The 22,996-nt window shown below is 38.8% G+C and overlaps 1 protein-coding gene across 1 annotated transcript in view; it reads left to right on the top strand.

Annotated features, from left to right (window-relative positions):
• The window catches only part of LOC149435312 (dnaJ homolog subfamily C member 13-like), a gene marked incomplete at its 3' end in the record, with an annotated part of 119,176 nt that overhangs the window by 81,543 nt on the left and 14,637 nt on the right, over positions 1–22,996 (top strand). Inside the window, exons 3-8 of the mRNA XM_089662798.1 lie at positions 4,052–4,127; positions 9,010–9,159; positions 9,348–9,389; positions 9,878–10,078; positions 12,827–13,033; positions 21,561–21,656. Of these exons, the coding sequence (XP_089518924.1) occupies positions 4,052–4,127; positions 9,010–9,159; positions 9,348–9,389; positions 9,878–10,078; positions 12,827–13,033; positions 21,561–21,656 (772 nt within the window). The remainder of the gene's footprint in view (positions 1–4,051; positions 4,128–9,009; positions 9,160–9,347; positions 9,390–9,877; positions 10,079–12,826; positions 13,034–21,560; positions 21,657–22,996) is intronic.

The following is a 22,996-nucleotide window of genomic DNA, read 5'->3' as shown; positions in this document are numbered from 1 at the left end:
TGCACTGACTATAAGCTGTTTCTAGACATAAGGCTTAATTCACAAAGCTTTAACACAAGGATAGGATTAGTGATGTGCCCAGGACAGTTGGCACCTGGGGTTGATATTTTTTTTTTCTTAACACCCCACCGCCAAAGCAATATATCAGGTCGCTATGCATGCCATGCTGAATTGTGGAGGGGCTTAAAAGGGCACAGTTAAAACCGGAGCCTGCTCCCATCCTACCCCCCCCAACACACACACACACACACCTTCTGCCCCAACCATCCCCCCGGCCCATGACCCGCTCCATCTCACCCAGCACAGACCCTTCAATACACACCCCTCAGTACAGATTCTCCCCCCCCTTTCCCCAGCACAGAACTCTGAGGATAGTCACCCCATCACCAATATAGACCCCACTGAATAGTCACCTGCCAGTACAGACCCCCCCCCCCCTTCCCCAGTATATACTCCTTAGAACAGATCTCCCTTCCCCAGTACAGAACTGTTGTCCTCTCAGTACAGGACCCCTTTCCCAGTACGGGCCCCTCAGGACTGTCGCACCCTCTGTACAGACCCCTCAGGACTGTCACATCCCCCCTCCCCAGTACAGAGACCCCTCAGAATGCTCCACTACAGTACAGACCCCTGAGTACAGTCACCCCCTTCCCAAGAACAGACCCCTCAGTGCAGAAATACCAAATAAGCATGCATAGTTCTACATCCTAGATTGTAAGCTCGAAAGAGCAGGGCCCTCGAACCGCTCGTATACTGTTTTGTTACTGTATTGTCTCATGTACTGTCCCCCACTACTCTGTACAGCGCTGAGCAAACTTTCTGGCGCTATATAAATACTGTATAATAATAATAAAGCAAACTATTTTACCTCCTGAAGCTATTGGAATAACCCTACCATATATTGTATATATTGATGGCTATGGAACTGTTCTACAGTGGCATAATGAGAATAACAAAGCTTTGTTTTTCACATGTACAGAATATATGTGAAAAGACCATATCATGCATAAAGGCCTCATTTACACCATCTCATTCCAGGAACATTTGAAAAACATGCATCATGCTTGTGGTACCATTAATTGTTAATGGTACTCCAAAAGTGGTTCGCAGACATGCAAGGCTCACCAGCCAAAAAAGGCTTACCTTAATCGGGTGTGGAAATTTTTGAAAAAACTACTTGTCCGGGGACTAAATCGGTGCCCCAATCTACTTGTCCCTCATGATAATCTACTTGTCCAGATAAAAAAAATAAATTTGAACCAAAACCGTATTTAAATCGGAGGTGCTTTTAGGAATGTCTGGGGCTTTTAAAAACAAAAGGGGCTTTATGGGGACTTACACGTGTAATAATTTTAACATTGCGCTGTTTACCACCTCTTCCCATTCCTGCCTGTCTCCAGGACCGCACCCGGAGACTAGCAGGGAGGAGAGAGACTTTGCAGTGTAATGAGCACTGATTGGGTGCTGGTCAGGAAAGGGGAGTGTCTGGCTTATCCTTTACCCCTATTGCTTCTAGAGCCGTTTTTGTGTTTTTTGCACTCTTTTTTTTAAGATTACACAAAACCCCCAAACGAGTAAATAGATATCCAACATGTTATACCTTAAATTTGCGTGCACCTGTGAAATGGCGATGAACTTCTGTACCCCATATTTTTTATAGGCTACACTTTTAAAGCCCCTTATAGGTCATCAGTATAGTGTACTTTTGTAGCTACTTTTGTAGCTTGATTCAGGCAGATTTGTGCATTTTTGAGAATTTTCGCTCGTTTTGTTGCCCGTTTTTGGAATGTTTTTGTGCTCAAATGGAAAAAATAAGAAATGTTAAATAAAATAAACAAATAAATAAAAATCATAAATATGTAATAATAAATTAACCTCAAACCCTAACACCTAACTCTAACCCCCAAACCTAACACTTAACCCCAAACCCTAAATTTAATACCTATCTCTAATCCTAACTCTAACCCAGTCTCCTAATCCTAACAACTAACCTTAACTCTATCCCATTACCCTAACAAAAAAAAAATAAAAATTGAAATGCTAATGGAAACGCTACAAAAGCTGAAATCCTAACAACAAATGATGGAACAGATGATATTTTTCTCTATTGGCTTTTAACCTCCCTGGCGGTATTCCCGAGTGTAGCTCGGGGTAAAATTTCAGTACCAAGAGCGGTAACCCCGAGCAACACTCAGGCTTACCATGCGGCGTTGCTCAGGGAGTCCCTGCAGCGCTTACCTTGTCCTTCGCTCCCGCGATGTGTCCCCTGCAGCATCCCCGACCATCTCTTCCGGCCGATGCCGGCATCCGGCTTCCGTGTTCCGGTCCCTGTGACATCGGGACGTACGGGCGCCGTAACTGGCGGCAAATTTGAAATTTTTAAAAAATGTCATTTTTAAAAAAAATTATTATATTGTAAAACATTGCTGTTTCAATGCATTTCACATATATTTTGTCCCTACTGCTTTGTCCTGTGCCCTGTCTACATTTTGACTGTTCTTTCTGTCTGGAAACTTAGAAAAGTCCATGGCGTCCAAAAAGCATCCCTTTATGTCAAAAGCGGGTTTAGATCAGCTAGAGAACAGCGATAGTAAATTAGAACCACTTGCAGAATTGAGTGATGATTTGTGGGGAAATTCGTCATCGGACACTGAAACCGATTTTGCGACTTTGCTCAGCGATGTGCGAATTTGCCTCTGTATTTCAAATTTCAGTGTTTTTGGTTTGATTATATTATTGAATTAAATTATTATAATATTATTTTTTATGATTATTAAATTATAATTTATAATTTTGTGTTTCAAGTTTTATCATATCCGGAATGTTTACTAGACTCTTGTTCGGACAGATTTCAGTGAGTTATTCCTAAAAGTTACAGTCTACAATAAAAAACTACATATTTCCATGCAAAAAAATGGTACCGCTTTCAGCACCAAAAATCGGCAATAATCATACTGCCAGGGAGGTTAAAACAAAATGCCAAAGCTCAAAAACGCTTTAAAAACACAGTACAAAAGCTCTCAAAAATGTAATTTAAAAAAATACCCGAAAAAAAGCTCAAAAACGCGACGCTCAGGTGTGAATGCAGCCGTAAAGTAAAAAACTATTTTTTCATATTGGATAGAGTAAGGGTTATAACCCGTCAGTTGTTTTTTCATCAGCCATTAAGATGGTTTCTTTTTGCTTCCTGTTCCATAGCCAAAGCAGGAAGTGAGAGGAAATCCCTCCAAAATGAGAGAATCCCTGGTTGTCGCCAGAACTAGTGTTCCTATCGAAAGATTTCCCCTTCCTCCCTGTTCATGTGACAACCCAAAATGTTCCTTCATTTTGAGGCACTGTTCACTCTGCTGCAACCCCAAAATCATGGGACTTGCTTGCTTCTGTCTCTTGTGATTTTACTCTGCAGACTATGGCATTCAAATCGCTCAACAGTATTGCTGGAACTTTTTTTGTCATTGCGACTTGAGTCTCATTGCTTAAGATTACATTGAAATGGATGTGTTTTGACTTGTCATTCGACTTTGTGTCACAAGTCACATGATAGGTCGCAGCACTGCGAAGCTAACTTTCGATCATAGTAAAAATAACTAAATGCATTGGCTACTTTTTTTTGGATTGTACTCCTGACTTTTAATGGTATAAAGCATTGGGACCTTCTAGCAGTGTTGTGGTGATTCAGTTTCAATTCTTGTAATAATAAAAACTTGACAAGGGGTTCTTATCCTCTCCTCTCTATCCAAAACTACAAATGTTTTTCTTATAAACTTTTAAATGTACATGGGCCATTTTTGTACTGCATAGCTGGTCTATTTTTATGTGGAGTTTTTCCAAAGTGGGTAAAGACTCCATAGGCAATTGTTACTGGCTTTTAGGATTCTTAAAACAAGAAATTGTTTCTTTGGACCACAAATTTATTTTGAATCCTTACTTATTAAAATGTTATTATTTTAACAATGCAGCAAATAAATTTCTGTTTTCACTAGTGAATTGAAAAAGATGTTGGTCTGTGTTTTGATCATTAATATTTATTTTATTTTGGTTCTGTGTACAGATATAAGAGAGTATTTTCTGTGGGAACACATGCCATTACTACATACAACCCAACCACCCTTGAAGTTACAAATCAGGTATGTATTTTCAAAATTTGATTAATTTAGGCCTGGTTCACACTAGTGTTATTTCAGATGTGACTTCACACAGAATTGCATGACAATGGAAATCACATTGACTTCAGTGGTGCTTGTTCACATTAATGTAATGCAATTGCGATGCAGCTTTGGGGAAGGTACCTGTTCTACGTTTGTGCGATGAAGCATGATTTTATGCCCTTTAGACCCTCTCCGGCTTCCGAACAACCAGTGACTCATCCCTTCTCTGACAGCATGTATAAGTCGTTGGTTACTAAGTAGCCAGCACCCTCACAACCAGTGACCCATCTCTGCTGTCAGCCTGTCAGTAAAAATATTTTTTAAAAAATGAAGTGGTGGGCCCAGTATGGATTTCAGGAGGACCACACTCCAAAAATAAAAAATAAACATTCCATGAAGTTCCCCCCTAAAATCTATGCCCTTCCCTTATCCAAGCTTGCATTCCAGGGAAGGGCACAAGAGTAAAGCCCTCCCCCTTCCCGAACCATACCAGACCACATGCCCTCAACATATACTCTGTTGGTATACTTTGCAAGGGCCTCTTTTCGGGTGCTTCGCCTGAAATGCAGTTCAGTTGAGGGCTCCAATTCACAAAAAGGATATCTGAGAACTGGAGAAAGTACAAAGAAGGGCAACCAAAACTGATGAGAGGCATGCAGAAGCTTAGCTATTAGGAATTTAATTTATTGGGGGGGGGGGATTAAGGGGGGATATGATCAACATGTTTAAATTCATAGGTGATCCGTATAGTGAACTGTGTAGTTATTCGCTCCAAGGTCATCACAGAGGACAAGGGGGCACTCTTTATGTCTGGAGCAAAAGAGATTTAATCTCCAAATACAGAAAAGGCTTCTCCACAGTAAGTGCGGTGAAAGTATGGCAGATTTTTGGCACGAAGTCCTCCTTAACCCCTTCACGCCTAAGGGTAAAACAATTCTTAATGCCTAAGCACAATTTTGCAACGTTGACATGTGTTAGTAAAACTGTACATATCACAGCTCCATGAGTTCTCAGTCCGCCCCTGGTGGTAAATGGTAATGGATATCTCCTGATTTTTTTTTGCATTATCAAAGGAAAACTTGCACAAAATAGTAAAAAAACTAAAATAATTTTTTTAAATTTAGCTGTGCGTTTCTTGTTACTACCATAACCTACCACCAAAGAACAACCCAAATTTTCCAGCTCTTGACAATCACAGTGATACTATATATGCGTATGTTATTTGTTGTTTGTACCCGTAGTACAGCCCAGAAACAATAGTGCACATTTTGTTATTGTTTTTTTTCCCTAAAACACATTGACACTAACTTACACCAATTTTTTTTTTTACATCCTGACCTTTTGACCTGGACCCTAACCTTAACTCAAATACTTCCCTGAACTAGATCAAACATTGATCTAGGTATTTTTTCTTTATTTTTTCTTTTTTTAATATATTTATATATATCTTCTTTTTTTCTTTTTAACAAATATTTTTTTTTCTCTCTACGCCAGGAGTTAGAGAGATACAATGTATCTCTCTCCTCCATTTATAGAGAGAAAAAAAACAAACGAGGGGGCCGGGCTGTACAGTGACTGATCATTGTGATAGCCAATCAGAGGCTATCACAGCGATCATATGACCCGGAATCAGGAGTCCCAGGTCCTGATTGTTAGAACGGGACCCGGGGCTCTCAGTGACACCGCAGTCTTTGTGCTGGGAGCACAAAGACAGGTATGCAAACATGTGGCCCCACGGAAAAAAGCCCAGTTCTGTGAGGCCACATATTTGTGTGACGTCAGCATCAAAGGGTTAAAATCCATACCAGAATAGGTTTGGAGTGTGAGAGACCTCCATTACATTTTTTTTTTTATTATTTATAGTATCAAAAACACAACCAAGTCACACAACATAAGTGCATTGAATCAAATTTCAGCTGCACTAGTGTGAATCTAGCTTTATGATTGCACATAGATGTTTTTTTTTGTTTTTGTCAACTTTTTAATGGTTTGAGGGCTGCACCTAATTGCTTAAAAAAAGAACAGTCATCTGAAGAGCTGTGATTATTCTTTACATGAATAACGTGAGTGGTGTAGGAACTGAGGTCACAGTCTTTGTAGCTGCAGTTGGACAATTTCTCCAGGGAAGGGGCAACTTCTTTCTAAGTTCCACAATATTTAACACAGCATAGTGGGGACAAGTCATTAAGCGATATTTTACTACATCCGAGTAGGCGGTAAAATAATACATGTAATTTTTGGGGAAAAAAAAGTCACCAAGAAATGCTTCTTAATATGTTGCATGCATTATATTTTCGAATTTTGCAATAATTACCACATGAAACCATGCGGTAAACTAACGCAAACATATTGTATAAACATCACATCCTATGACATCCTGTCACATACCACTTGGATTGGGAACCTTTCCTGTTGCGGTAGATATGCTCCTTAAGTCTAGGTTCACACCTATGCGTTTTCCTCTGCCTTTTGCAGAAATGCACAGCAGTCCATTTAAAATGATTTCCTATGGGGTAGGTTCACGTCTCTGCGCTTTCACCCGGTGTGTTTTTTGGAAAGGGTCAGGGACTTTTTTAAATGCAAACTGTTGCGCTTTTGGTTCTGTGGACTTCAATGGAGATGCTGTAGAAAAGCATGTAGTGTATTTTTTTTTTCATTTATTTTTTTTTATTTTATCTTTTATTTGGTTTTCCAGTTCAAATAGAACAACAATTTAATAATTTAATTACAGAAAATATTTCACATATACATGCTTCTGTTTTACCCCAACATTAACCCCACCCCCACCCACCTACCCATTGTCCCTATCCACATCCTCCTTCCTATTCTATATCTTCTCTCATAATTATTTGTCTATATCTGAATCTACTTATTCTCAGGTTCTCCATTAAGGCTCTCTCCTACCTTCCCCCTCAGCTCCAACCAGTTCCGTGTATCTTTTAGAGGTTTTACATTTTGACCAACTATACCAGATTTTCTTAAATTTTTCTAATTTATCCTCTATGTGATATAATTCTTCCATCCTATAGATATTTTCTACTCTTTTTATCCATTCATTAATTCTTAGTGCTTCCGGTACCTGCCAAAACTTAGGAATCAAACCTTTAGCTGCACTAATTAGATGATAAAGTACCCTATTTTTATATAGTTTCACTGATTTCTCAAAATTATAAAATACCTCCATGGATCTCTCTGTACAGTCATTCAACATATTTCCTGAATTATTTCCTTCCAGTACTGTATTTTTTTGCAGTCCCACCATAAATGTGCCATTGTTCCCTTTTCTCCACATCCTCTCCAGTACAAAGGTGAGGTATCTACTTGTTGGTTGATGGCTATGTGCTACACTTGGTGTGATATATCATCTAGCCAGACATTTATTATTACTTTCCACTGTGCTCATATTTACCACCTCATGTGTTAACCTAAAAAGTTTAGTCCTTTGTTGTGCATTCAATTCTGTTCCAAGCTCCTTTTTTCCATTTTTCCAAGAACCCCGGATCAGTTCCTTCCATAACCATAAGGATCTTGTATATCCTGGAAGTGGCTCGTTTTGGGGCCATACTCTCATTTAACAATTTTTCAAGTGGATACATATCCTCTGACGTCCTCAGTGGTTTTGGAAGCCTTGAAACAATATGATGTAATTGACGGTACTGCCACTCATCAAATGTGATAAATCTTTTTTCCTCTTTAAATTTTGAAGAGTGTGTAATTTCCCATTATACAATATATCTTTCAAACATACATTCTTTTCCAGAAATATTATCCTTCCCTGGGGGAAATACTCCGTTCCCACCAATGGAATCAGTGTTGAATTATATTCCCATCCTATTTGCCTATACATTCTATCCCATACACTCAAAACTTTCCTTGTGAGTGAACTAATATTTACATCCAATGTGCAAAATGTATGTGGTATCCACACAATCATCTCCAACTGTGTCCCACTCTAATTGTCTAGTTGGGTTCTGTATGCTTTTAACCTGTTGACCATTTATTAGGATGCATTTCTTGTGTCAAAGTCAAAACCTTTGGTTTATAGGTTTAGTCTGCTGGACTAAGTTTTGAAGATTGACAGAGATGAGATCTCCCTACCAGTGTTCATGTCTATGGTCCTGTCCGACTTACTCCTGTGTAATGTTGGATCATTTCAAAGGCTAGCATTCTGACTGGATAACAGAATTTTACCTGTGTACTTGTCAAGCTTAGCCATACACTGATAAATTTAGTTTTTTTTCCCATCTGAGAGGTTCCCCGTTCATGCTAAACAGCGAGGATGAATGAATTTCCTGTTGTGGTTACTTTATTCTGACAACCAGTGCCAGAGGCTGTCAGAATACCTAAACAGCAGCTGCATCTTATCGGATGTATTCACTGTTTGGCTGACAATTTTCCCCCCAGCGCCTTTGATTTTTCAGTTGAAGATTGTTGGGCGGGACGGGGATGACAGGGCCACCGGGAAGCAAATTTCAGCCAGTTCTTCAGCTTTAGTTTCTCAGTTACAGTGACCGTATCAGATTTCTAATTCACATCAGAAAGGGAGAAGTCTTGTCAAAAGTTGATTCTGGTTTACATTTAGGATGCTTTTCACTTCAATTGACCAAGTTCACAATTATTGAGAAAAACAGAAAAGATCCCTATATGGTAGAACTCAGATGGGTCTTTCTGAGGTCTATGTGTATTTTAAATGAATATACTTTACCCCTTTTAAATACTCAGTTTGGTTCTGATTAAAAGAGGGTGTCACAATCTGTTGCTAGATTCAGTCCACTTTATTTAAAGTACATACAATATAGATAAACTAGCTTGCTGTGTTTCATGGCTACATTGAATATGATGTGGTCTCTTCTTTTCTCAGTGGCCTTATGGAGACATTTGCAGTATCAGCCCTGTGGGCAAAGGACAAGGATCAGAATTTGGTCTTACATTTCGAAAGGGCAGTGGGAAGAAATCTGAAACATTAAAATTTTCTACAGATCACAGAACAGAACTTCTCACTGAAGCCCTGGTAAGATATTTCCTGAGTGAACATTTTGTTCTCAATTGACAACAACTGATTTTCTTTCTTATTTGTGACTGTGTTCATTTATTGGACTGTCTGTATGTTTATCTTAATTGTCACTTGCCTGTTAATTTACTATATAGAACAGTACTGTAAGGCATTTACAAATGTTTTTCTGCCCTTGTGTTCCATAGAGATTTAGAACCGACTTCTCTGAAGGGAAGATTACTGGAAGGGCAAGTATACCCATAGTATTCATAGACTTGCAACCCCATGTTTCTGATTCTGATGTTACAGATAGAAATGTTTAAAGTTGGTGTGTAGCAAGTGGTGTTCTTTCTAGTTGGCCCTGTAATGCAGCTGTAGGGGTGTTTCCTTTCTTAGTGTTTACCTGCTATTAATGCTGTTTTGTGCTTTGAGTTCATAGCAACCTATCACATTTTTTATTTCATCTTCCACCATGAATAAAAGATAAGACCTAATTGGGGGCTATAAGCAACTGTTTTGTTTTTCTCCAGATTGTGGAGTTTTTGTACATTGATGACAAACTTTATTAGTGTTACAGTCTGAAGCTGACAATACTGCTCAAAATGAAGAGTTTTTTTTTCAGAATAATTTCTAATCTGCTCCTTTCACAAATAATGAAAAGGACAAGAAATGCAATTAACTGTTTTACAGCTGTACTGCATTTATTTTATGTTGCATTTCTTGGGTCTTATTCTAGAGGTATAACTGCTATAAACATCACTGGAGTGATACAAGGAGATTAGTCACTCTGGAAGTGACTCCTGGGGGAATTGACCAAATTGATACAGCAACAAATCGTGTCCTCTGCTCTTATGACTATCGGAATATAGAAGGCTTTGCAGAGGTCTCCGACTACCAAGGAGGATTCTGCATTCTTTATGGGGGTTTTAGTCGTCTGGTGAGTTTTTGAGAATTTTTTATAAGATGTATAAATTACCATTATTTATTTATCACTTATATCCATAACCACAGCTTCCTTCCAGGGAGTTAATTCTCCGTCTTGCTGATTGTGGTTTTCTCACTTTTGTGTTATGTCTATCCCCTCCTATGTGTGATCCAGTCCTGCTACATTTTGTCTTTGGTCTCCTTGCTGTTCATTTATGATCTGGTCTCATGTGTTTTCCATCAGAAAAGCACCATCTTTGTTGTGCAAGTCAGCTATTCCTCTGTGAATTAAAGTGTTACTAAACCCAGGACCCTGCATTCACTATATCTGGTCTTCCACAGTACACAGAACATGGAAGTGCAATTATTTTAGTAAAAATAAACTGCTAAGTACCTTTTCTCATCAGCAGTTTGAGCAGACTTGTGACGTTTAGCCGTGTCCAGCAGAGCACATGTTAAAGCTTATAGGAAGGGTTTTCATTCTGCTCTAGGAAGATGCAAGACCGCTGACCTCTGCCTGGACAGTGCTGATTGGCAATGTGCTGATCACATGCACTCTCCCAAAAAAAAAAAATATCTCCTAGCAATACACACCAAACTGAGCATGTGCAGAGTGACTCCACATGATATGTCTTATCATTAGATAAGAGGGGGACATTGGAAGAAGGGGAAGATCAGAGAAGTCAGGATCAAACAGCGTTTTTACACAATGCAGAGGATTAACAACTTAGGTTCCACAGTGAGTATAACAAGCATGCTTTACTGCATATACAGACTGATTTTACTGTTGTGGGTTTAGTAACACTTTACAGTTCTCTCTCTGGACATCTACTATCCTCTTCTTTTTCGAGATCCTGTTATGATCCCCACTTTGTCCACTTTCCCCTTAGGCCTTCATAACACTTGCCCTTGTTATGTGTCTTTCAAGATAAGATCATTGATGCATTTTCTGTTAGTTTGCGCTCTTGTCAGCTTCTGTTCCACCATCCACCGCCACCTACTGTCCTGCAGCAGCTTTAGCTACTGCTTGCCCACCCTTAATTCTCTTTCCACCATCCTTAAGGGATAAGTTCACCTTTCTATAAAAAATAATATATGCATATCTTTCTGCAGGTTAAAAAATGTGCATCTATTATTTTTTTTTTGGTTTTTTTTTTGGAGCCTGTAAAGTATTGCACCCGCAAACAGCAGATCATGGGTGCAATCTCAGGCTCCTGCAGACTGTCTGTTTAGCTGTCTGCCGTTCCTCATACGGGCAGGCAGTTACTAAATAACAGGAAGAATCAATTAACTACATAGAGCACTCATCAGCACCTTGGTAGTTATTTGAGAACTACAAGCCGTCAGCCGCAAAGGCTATCGTTACTTGTAGTTCATTAATTCTCAGAACTATGCGTTCTTTTCAAATAGCGACAGCGGCGCAGGGAGGACATTCCCAGCCCACTGTCACAAATCGAAGGGGAATCGGGGAGTGGTTGCAGGAGCGGGAACATTAGATTAGATTTTTTTTACAATAGATCTTCATTTCTCATTCTCTTTTTCTTTTTTTTTTAACATATATCTTGTAAATAAATAAAAAAAAAAATTTCACATCAGTCATCTCACAATTTTCCTTTTTTTTTTTTTGTCAGATTGTAACCCATTTATGTTTTTCATTACTTTTCTAGCACATTTACATTCCTATTTTTCATTTTTTTCATATTTTTCCCCTTTTTTTTTTTTTTCTTCAACAATTTTACTTTTTATTCTTTTTTTACTGTTTATTCATTTTCATTTTATTTTTCATTTTAAATGTTTTTTTTATATTTCTTTATTTTTGTGCCCTTTTTCTTTTCTTTTTCTTTTTTTTCATTCCCCTTTATACTTATTCTTATTCTTTATTAATTGCTCATTATATGTTATTTTTTCATTTTTTCCTTGTTTTTGTGTGCTTCTCTTTTGTGCGCTGTTCTTTTTCTTTTAATCATTACACCATCAGTTCACAGTTTTCATTAACATCCATTACAGACACCTGTATTGTTTCTACTCAGGGCTGATGATGCTTATATAAATACATGTTTTTCTCACCTCTGTGAGCAAGCCCTGGTAAGCAGAGCAAAACATGTCAGAGGGATGTGGCTGGAGCTGCACTGGCTAAAGTCACATTCATCTGTATATTAATGCACTGGGTTGGTGAGTAGAATCCTTTTTTTTTTTTTTTTTTTTTTTTTTTATCGCTTTCATGATGCTTCTACCCCCTGAATGGTGCATTGACGCCAGCTCTCTTCACTGCAACCGGCGGGGAGTTCACTGTCTCAGCTTAAAGCGACACTGCAAGTTTAATTTGGATTACTAGGAGCAGTAACATACTACATATTCCACCCTAAAAACATGGAATATGTTCCCAAAGGTGTACTTATCCTTTTAATTCTCCCCATTTTTCTTTCTGCTCTCAGCCACCATCCCCCAAACCCTATTAGCTTAAGTCCCTCTCACCAATACTTCCCATTTTTGCCACACCATCAACTTCCATCCTCATCCACCATCAGTTCCTGTTTTAACATTCTTCCACCAGTCCTTTTCGGTCCCTTTTGATCATTTGCATGGTGTACAATTTTTTTCTATTCAATCTTTTGTGAAATGTAGAACACAAACAAGGGTTTACTATAGGATATTAGAGAATATTCCCTCTCCCTAATTCATTCATGAATGTGCATGCATGCTTTGCTTAACATTTCAAGGAACTACCTTTTTCTAAATGTATGTTCAACTTATTTTTCAGCATTTATTTGCAACAGAACAAAGAGATGAAATCATTAAAAGTGCCATAGAACATGCTGGAAACTACATAGGAATTTCTTTGAGGATAAGAAAAGACCCATTAGAATTTGAACAATTTGTGAGTCTTCGAATGGGCAAATATAGCAATGATGAATCTATCACCTCATTAGCAGAATTCATTGTTCAAAAAATCACTCCAAGACATACGGTAAGAAGCACCCAATGTATGTCTGTCAGTTTCTTATTAAAAGAAAGAAAAAAGTTTTTGTTTGCATATTTTTGACAATTTTAGTATTTTAATGTATTATTTTAATTCATATCTTGCATCTATTGGTTATACCTTGAAAGTATAGAACAGCGCTATCCCACCCCCAACTCAAACAAACAATCATGCTATTATATCATAAATATAGAACAAAAAATATTAAAAGAAATTATATAACATGAACCCCCCTTATATAAACAATTTCCAAAATAGATTGTGCAAAATATAATAAACAAACTGCTATGTGTGCAATCAATAAATCATACAAATCATATAGTCACTGTGTTAATTAAATTGTGTGCTTCAACCTCAAAAAAGTCCACCATGAAGCTCCATGCGTCTTCTTATCATGCACCACCATAAACAATGTGTCTTCCACCACCAAATAAATTGGATAAACTCACCAGAGCTTCAGGCTGGTAATGTTATAAACCAGCTAAGAACGCATGTACTCTGGGAGCAAGAAGTAAACAGAAAAAATCTCTCCTCCTGTAAAACCCCTTTCAGAGAACACCACAGCCAGGAATCGCTCAAACCCCTTTGCTGAACGCCTCGTAGTTAACACACATGGATACATGAACCAGGAAGAAAAGAGCAAAATCTCCCAAGTATATCAAGTGTAATTTCCAGGGGTGGCCCCTGGAGGACGTTGGATGACGAAACACGTAGGACGGAGCTTGGATGCGATGTCACCATGCACAGTGGGTCGTGGTTCGCGGCTGGAGCAGTGGCCGGAGACAATCCTTTTGAAATTACACTTGAAATACTTGTGTCAGTAGCGACAAATGTAAGTTTTATGGAAAAGTTTTTTTAATAAAGAATTGTTTATGGTTTTACGCAATGAGAGATTTTCCTCCATTCTTTCTGGTTAATGTATCTATGTGAGTTAACTACGAGTTGTTCAGCAGAGGGGTTTGAGAGATGGAGCGATTCCTGGCTGTGGTGTTCTCTGACGGGTGCTTTAGAGGGGAGATTGTTTCCATGAATCCTTGCTCCCAGAGTCCATGCGTTCTTAGCTGGTTTATAACATTACTAGCCTGGAGCTCTGGTGAATTTACCCAATTTATTTGGTGGTGGAAGACACATTGTTTATGGTGGTGCATGATAAGAAGAAGACACACTGAGCTTGTTGTTATTCAATATTCATGGTGGACTTTTTTTGATGTTGGAGCACACAATTTAATTAACACAGTGACTTTTTGATTTGCATGATTTGATTATTTATTGCACACATAGAACTTTGTTACATTTTGCACATTCTATCTTGGAAATTGTTTATGTAAGGGGGTTTCATGTTATATAATTTCTTTTAATAATTTTTTGTTATATATTTATGATGCCATTTATGATATACAGTTGCAAGAAAAAGTATGTGAACCCCTTGGGATTACGTGGAGTTTTGCATGAATTGGGCATAAAATGTGCTCTGAACGTCATCTAAGTCACAACAATAGAAGAACACAGTCTGCTGAACATAATACTACACAAACATTAGATGTTGCCATGGTTTAATTGCACATAACATGTAAACATTCACAGTGCAGGGAGGAAAAAGTATGTGAGTCCCTAGCTTAATGACTTCTCCCAGAGCTAATTGGAGCCAGGAGTGAGCCAACCTTGACTCCAATCAGTGTGATGATATTGGATGTGTTGCTGACAGCTGTCCTGCCCTTAAAAAACACACACCTGTTTTGGGTTTACTGGTTTCAAGAAGCACTCTCTGATGTGAACCATGCCTCGCAGAAAAGAGCTCTCAGAAGACCTATGATCAAGAATTGTTGACTTGCATGAAGCTGGAAAGGGTTACAAAAGTATCTCCAAAAGCCTTGATGTTCATGTGTCCACGGTAAGACAGACTGTCTACAAATGGAGAAAGTTTAGCACTGTTGCTACTCTCCCTAGGCGTGGTCGTCCTGTAAAAATGACTGCAAGAGCCCAGCGCAGAATGCTGCATGAGGTAAAGAAGAATCCCAGAGTGTCAGCTAAAGACCTACAGAAATCTCTGGCACATGCTAACATTTTTGTTGACACATCTACAATAAGGAAAACATTAAACAAGAATGGAGTACATGGGAGGACACCACGGAGGAAGCCATTGCTGTCCAAAAAGAATATTGTAGCACGTTTGAAGTTTGCAAAAGAGCACCTGGATGTTCCACAGCACTACTGGCAAAATATACTGTGGACAGATGAAACCAAGATTGAGTTGTTTGGGAAGAACACACAACACTATGTGAGGAGAAAAAAAGGCCCAGCACACCAACATCAAAACCTCATCCCCACTGTGAAACATAGCGGAGGGAGCATCATGGTTTGGGGCTGCTTTGCTGCCTCAGGGCCTGGACGGATTGTTGTCATTGATGGGAAAATGAATTCCAGAGTTTATCAAGACATTTTGCAGGAAAACGTACGACCATCTGTCCGCCAACTGAAGCTCCGCAGAGGATGGGTGATGCAACAGGACAATGACCCAAAGCATACAAGTCATTCAACAAAACAATGGCTGCAACAGCACAGAATACGCCTTCTGGAGTGGCCCAGTCAGAGTCCTGACCTCAAACCGATTGAAATGCTGTGGCATGACCTTAAGAGAGCGATTCACACCAGACATCCCAAGAATATTTCTACACTGAAACAATTTTGTGAAGAGGAATGGTCCAAAATTACTCCAGATCGTTGTGCAGGTCTGATCTGCAACTACAGGAAACGTTTGGTTGAGGTTATTCCTGCCAAAGGAGGGTCAATCAGTTATTAAATCAAAGGTTCACATACTTTTTCCTCCCTGCACTGTGAATGTTTACATGTTATGTGCAATTAAACCATGGCAACATCTAATGTTTGTGTAGTATTATGTTCAGCAGACTGTGTTCTTCTATTGTTGTGACTTAGATGACGTTCAGAGCACATTTTATGCCCAATTCATGCAAAACTCCACGTAATCCCAAGGGGTTCACATACTTTTTCTTGCAACTGTAATAGCACTATATATATATATATATGTTCAAAATAATAGCAGTGTATTGAAAAAAGTGAATAAGGCTCAAAATCCTTCTAATAGCTGTTATTTCCATACACACAAATGCATTGGGAACACTACACATTCTATTCCAAATCAAAACATGAAGAAAAATATGTCAAATTTGTATTGTTCCTCTAAAAAAATTGAAGAAAAGTGAATATTAGACTGTTCAAAAAAAATAGCAGTGCTTTTATTCTTCTTTACAAACTCAAACATTCACTATATAAACTGAAAAATGTTTGAAGATTTTACTTTCCTTTGAATCACTTAATTAATATTTAGTTGTATAAGCACTGTTTCTGAGAACTGCTGTACATCTGTGTTGCATGGAGTCAACCAACTTCTGGAACCTGTGAACAGGTATTCCAGCCCAGGATGATTGGACTGCATTCCACAGTTCTTCTCTATTTCTTGGTTTTGCCTCAGAAACTGCATTTTTGATGTCACCCCACAAGTTTTCTATTGGATTAAGATCCGGGGATTGGGCTGGCCACTCCATAACGTCAATCTTGTTGGTCTGGAACCAAGATGTTACACGTTTACTGGTGTTTTTGGGGTCGTTGTCTTGTTGGAACACCCATTTCAAGGGCATTTCCTCCTCAGCATAAGGCAGCATGATCTATTCAAGTATTCTGATGTATTCAAACTGATCCATGATCCCTGGTATGCGATAAATAGGCCCAACACCGTAGTATGAGAAACATCCTCATATCATGATGCTTGCGCAACCATGCTTCACTGTCTTCACAGTGTACTGTGGCTTGAATTCAGTGTTTGGGGGTCGTCTGACAAACTGTCTCCGGCCACTAGACCCAAAAAGAACAATCTTACTTTCATCACAAAATGTTGCGCCATTTCTCTTTAGGCCAGTCAATGTGCTCTTTGGCAAATTGTAACCTCTTCAGCACATGTCTTTTTTTCAAAAGTGGGACTTTGCGGGGGCTTCTTGCAGATAGCTTGGCTTCACATAGGCGTCTTCTAATTGTAACAGTACTCACAGGTAACTTTAGACCTTCTTTGATCTTCCTGGAGCTGATTGTTGGCTGAGTCCTTGCCATTTTGGCTATTCTTCTATCCATTCGAATGGTAATTTTTCGCTTTCTTCCACATCTTTCAGGTTTTGGTTGCCATTTTAAAGCATTTGCGATCATTTTAGCTGAGCAGCCTATCATTTTCTGCACTACTTTATATGTTTTCCCCTCTCCAATCAACTTTTTAATCAAGGTACGCTGTTCTTCTGAACAATGTCTGGAACGACCCATGTTCCTCAGAATTTCAGAGAGAAATGCACTGTAACCAGCATGTACTACATTTGCTGCCTTCCTTCCTTAAATAAGGGCAATAATTGCCACCTGTTTTTCAAAGAATGAATGACCTCACTAATAGAACTCCACACTGCTTTTATTTTGAACATGCCCCTTTCAATTAGTGATTCAATTACACAGAATCAGCAGCATGCATGTCATGACTGTTGGGTCTGTTGGATTTTTATTACTCTACTACACCTGCTAGTAAATTATTTGCCATGTAGAAATATCATTTCTACCAAAAACAGTGATTGATGAGGTTAGTGATGTCTGACTGCTATTATTTTGAACACAACTGTATCTCTTTCTATCTATTTATCTATCTATCTATCTATCTATCTATCTATCTATCTATCTATCTCTCTATCTCAGAGAGGGGTTGTTTGTTTTAGGTGGGGGTGGGATAGCTCTGTTCTATATTTTTCACGTATGTTTGTTTGGAGGATCACCAAAAAGAATTTAGCTGCTTTCCCTCATTAAAGATCCCTGGTAGAAATATGTGGCGCAGTCCCATATTGTTTCCGTCTGTGGGTTATAACAGTCTTCCAAAGTGCTATTACAGTGCAGCTACAGGCATGTATGCCTGCACTGACAGGTTTTGAGAAATACAATAAGCTCTTTATATAGAATGGGGTAAAACACTTAAAGTTCAGCCCATCCCTATGTCAGAGACAGTTTTCTGGCTGAAGTACAAGGATTTTTACACACAAGGCGGCCAGGCTAATGCGCAAGTCTAAGACAATACCTGATATAGTTCAGCATACAATATCTCAGGCAGTAATGTACAATATGCCAAGCAGTAATGTACTCACATGGACTATATCTAAAATTATTTTAAATACTCACTGCTTTATAGCTGCACAGACTAATTTGATAAAATGAAAGGCTTTCTTTAATAGATTTCCTGTTTTTAGTATATAAATATGACTTTTTATTACATGAATGGCACAGTTATAATACATTTGCTCATTTGGGTTAAGTTGAAACATGAGCATATTGATTTAATTGTCAACAGCCTTACATCTACAGCAGTAGCAGTGTATGCAGAATGAACAGAAATTGAAAAAAGAACTATACCTTTTTTATATCTTCAGTATATAAACTATTTTTCCAATAATGTAAATGTGCCCCTGAGAATGAAGCATAGGAAGGTTTTAAAAAGGATTGCATGGCATTGTTTTCCTGAATGTCTGTTTGGAAATATGGAAACCATGAAAATGCTTTTATGTAGGGAGAGATGTTTTACTATCCTTCACGGACTTCCAGTTCAGTAACATTGTTTCTATATTTGGAAGCACTGATTTATAGGTTTCAATCCAACTGGGACATAGAAGATATCAGAGCTGTGTGAACCTGAGCATATCATCTGGGCATACTGCTCAGACACTGGTTTCTTTCAAAGAACATACATACCCAAATTCTCATTATTGTAAAGAACCTTCTAGTGACCGTCTAACTTGTTGCTGTTAGTGCATTAGCCAGGTCTTGAACTTGCCCTTCTCCCAGTTTTTAAGGGGTCCAAGGCTATTAATCATGGAACCAGCATCCTTCAGAAGTCATTACAGAACGTAGTAAAGCTCAGCTCCATCCAAAACATTGTTCAGTTTAGTTAGTTAATAGTTGAGTTGAGAAGGGACAGACCCTCAGTTAGGTTTTTACTGCCTTATCCCAGTGTGATAGGGTGTCACTGTGAAAGGGAATAAGAGAAAATCTCACTCACAGGGACACACTTTTTTCATTTTTGCGTTTTTCATTGATCTCCAATAAATCAGAACATAATACAAACAGCAGGAAGACATAATACATCATCAGTTAAAAAATACAACTTCACAGTTAGTCATAGACAAGCGAACACAAGATCACTGTCAAGCCAGATAGAAGTGAAAATAGCATAACAATTATAGTCGACAGATTTCCTTTAACCTCTTCCATACCAGGCACTTTTTACCCCCTTCCTGCCCAGGCCAATTTTCAGGTTTCAGCGCTCTCACACTTTGAATGACAATTGTGCGGTCATACAACACTGTACCCAAACTAAAATTTTATCATTTTCTTCACACAACTAGAGCTTTCTTTTGGTGGTATTTAATCACCACTGGTGTTTTTTTATTTTTTGCTAAATTAACTAAAAAAGACCAAAAATTTTGAAAAAACCCTACGTTTTTCTTTGTTTCTGTTATAAAAGTTTGCAAATAAATAATTGTTCTTCATAAATTTAGGCCAAAATGTATTCTACTACATGTCTTTGGTGAAAATAACCCAAATTAGGATGTATTATTTAGTCTGTAGGAAAGTTATAGAGTTCACAAACTATAGTATAGATCTGAATATTGATCAATCCTGAAGTACTGACAGCCAATTTAATTTCTTGAGGTCCAAGAATGTCAGAACAGTACAGATATCCCCCAAATTACCCCTTTTTGCAAAGTAGACAATCCAACATATTTCATAACCGGCATGGCGAGTTTTTTTGAAGTTTTAATTTTTTTGTCATTTTTCGGAAATGAAGAAATAAAAAAATGATTTTCACTATTTTTTTTTTTTTTTTTTACATACTGTCACCAGTGCCGTACAGCGTCACCATATAACTGGTATGGCGGTGATCAGGGACACTGACTGGTGACAGTACAAGGAAAAAAAAAATAAAAAAAAATAAATTTTATTTTAATTTTTTTACATTTTTATCTCTTTTTTAAGATTTTTTTTCATATTTCACTACGACCAAAGTAGTATATGTTACCATAGTAACATTGTACTACTTTGGGGAAGTGATCTATATATTTTTTTTTCTTACACAATTTGCTTATTGCTGGCCGCTATTCGGCCATAGGCCGGGCGGAAACCGGTTAACTGCTATTAGGTTTCTCATGGTACAGATGTATAGGATAACCTAATTTGCTATATATTGCGAGCATATGGACCATCTCGTCGAATCAGTCGACCAAGATGGACCATATTGTATGGCCAAAAGAATTAGTATACCAATTCAAAAAAGTGGAAGGAAGGGGGTAATTGTGAAATGGGAAAAAAAGAGTTGGGTGGGGGGGGCAGGGGGTAATGGGAAGATGTCAAGATAGAGCTAGGGCAGTGGTGGGCAACCTTTTTTTTCAACTGAGCCAAATCTCGCCAAAACCACGATTGAAATTTATTTTGAGAGCCACATTTTTAAAACTGAAAATACATAGGATGGTACACTGTTTTTAGTTTCAATAAGTTTTTATAGTAATTCATCCCCCATATAGTAATTCATCCCCCATAGTAATTCATCCCCCATAGTAATTCATCCCCCATAGTAATTCATCCCCCATAGTAATTCATCCCCCATAGTAATTCATCCTCCATAGTAATTCATCCCCCATATAGTAATTCATCCCCCATATAGTAATTCATCCCCCATATAGTAATTCATCCCCCATATAGTAATTCATCCCCCATATAGTAATTCACCCCCATATAGTAATTCACCCCCATATAGTAATTCACCCCCCCTATAGTAATTCATCCCCCCTATAGTAATTCATCCCCCCTATAGTAATTCATCCCCCATAGTAATTCATCCCCCATATTAATTCATCCCTCATATAGTAGTAGTAAGTAAGTAGCAAGTAGTAAGCCAAGTCCCCCCTGTGTCAATTCACTTACCTTTGCTCCGCGCGTTCTCTCGCCGTGTTCCCGCGCCGTTCTGGTCTTCAGGGCGGACTGTGAGAGGAGCCTAGCTCCTCTCACGTTCGTCACGCTGCCCCGCCTACACACATCCTGACAGCCAATCACTGGCTATCAGGATGTGAGTGGCAGCGAGACTGGCCAATCATTGCATTTGAGCGAGCTGCCCTGGCTGTTTTTTTTTGGATCACGCTGCAGAGTCCCTGCTGCCCGAGAGGAGGGAGGGGAGCAGGCGCCCGGCACACAAGAGCCGCATTAAAGCGTGTAAAGAGCGGCATGTGGCTCGCGAGCCGCGGCTTGCCGACCACTGAGCTAGGGGAAGAGCAGCTCTAGAGGCGTTCTCAGTTTCCCCCAAATGGGGACACACTTTTTGAACATTGGTGTCTTTTGAGCTCTGAGTTTTCCAAAGTCATAGCATTTTCTAAAATCTTATTAGGGTGGTGTTCCACATTTGATCTTTTAAATCTGTGTTATATTTTAGGAGCCTGTGAAAAGATTATTAGCACTTACTGAAACTTGTCTAGTGGAACGAGACCCGTCAACCTACAATATTGCAACACTGAAACCACTAGGAGAGGTGAGTGCCAGCTGTGATTGCTGCTCTGACCATTTGCATATTAGCAAGTAAAGGAGATTAGCTTTTGTTTCCCCAAGCAAAAGATAAATGTTTGGTCGTCTGCCATAAGCTGCAGCTCACAGCTTTGGGAAATGCTTGGAAATCTAAATACACACAATGCAATATCTGTTCTTTTTATAATGTGCATGGGGTGGAACTGAAAAATATGCTGGGAGTTTATCTTTATAAACTAGAGGGCTGCAGTGTTGAACATCAGAATCTGGGATGATGTGAAACAACTGAACAGACACTTCTTTCCGAATATTATTTCCACATAATGTGCCTGAAATAAATGTTTTCTGTAACCTTGTGACAATATTTTTCCAAAGTGTTTGCATAGAAAAGTTTCATTATTTTATATATTGTTAAAAGTCATTTACTGCTGTGTACTTGGCATTAGAATTCCTTTTAGGAAAATATCTAAAGGGTTAGTCCACCTTTACCAAAAAAACTGCCTATGCAGATGAGGAGGTCTCTAGATAAAAAACTGTGCAACTTTGACCAAAGTTGAATAATGCCTTTGATATACAGTTGTGTCCAAAATTATTCAACCCCCAATGCTGTAAAGGGGTTTAGGGACTATAGTGTACATTTGGAATTGTATTCAGAATCAAATCCTACAAGGACGTTGTAACTACCCAAATGCAACTAAAATGACATCAATTGTTTATGTAATACAGTAGTAAATGGTTCTTATGTGGTTTCTTCATTGCCACAATTATTCAACCCCTTAAAGACTACCACTCTGAAGAACAGAGGTTCATACAGGTGCTTTCCATCAGGTATTGAAAACACCTGTGGATGTCACCGAGCAGCAATCAAGCATAATAAGCACCAATTAGGCAGCTTTAAAATGACTGTGATACTCAGCTCCTTCTAGACATTTACTGGTGTGGTTACAAACATGGTGAAGGCAAGAGAATGGTCCAGGAAGACAAGAGAAGAGGTGATTTCTCTTCACAGGAAGGGCAATGGCTATAAGAAGATTGCAAAGATGTTAAACATACCAAGAGACACCTTAGGAAGCATCATTCGCAAATTCAAGGCAAAGGGCACTGTTGAAACGCTACCTGGTCGTGGCAGAAAGAAGATGCTGACTTCGACTGCTGTGCGCTACCTGAAGCGTAGAGTGGAGAGAAGTCCCCGTGTGACTGCTGAGGAACTGAGAAAAGATTTGTCAGATGTGGGTACAGAAGTTTCAGCCCAGACAATAAGACGCACACTGCGTAATGAAGGCCTCCGTGCCAGAACTCCCAGGCGTACCCCCTTGCTGTCTCCAAAGAATAAGAAGAGTCGACTGC

Source organism: Staurois parvus, unplaced genomic scaffold (genome assembly GCF_062004578.1).
Source record: "Staurois parvus isolate SC_StPar_1 unplaced genomic scaffold, SC_StPar_1.0 ptg001545l, whole genome shotgun sequence".
In the NCBI taxonomy this organism is placed as follows: Eukaryota; Metazoa; Chordata; class Amphibia; order Anura; family Ranidae; genus Staurois; species Staurois parvus.
This window is presented reverse-complemented; position numbering and strand designations above follow the sequence as displayed.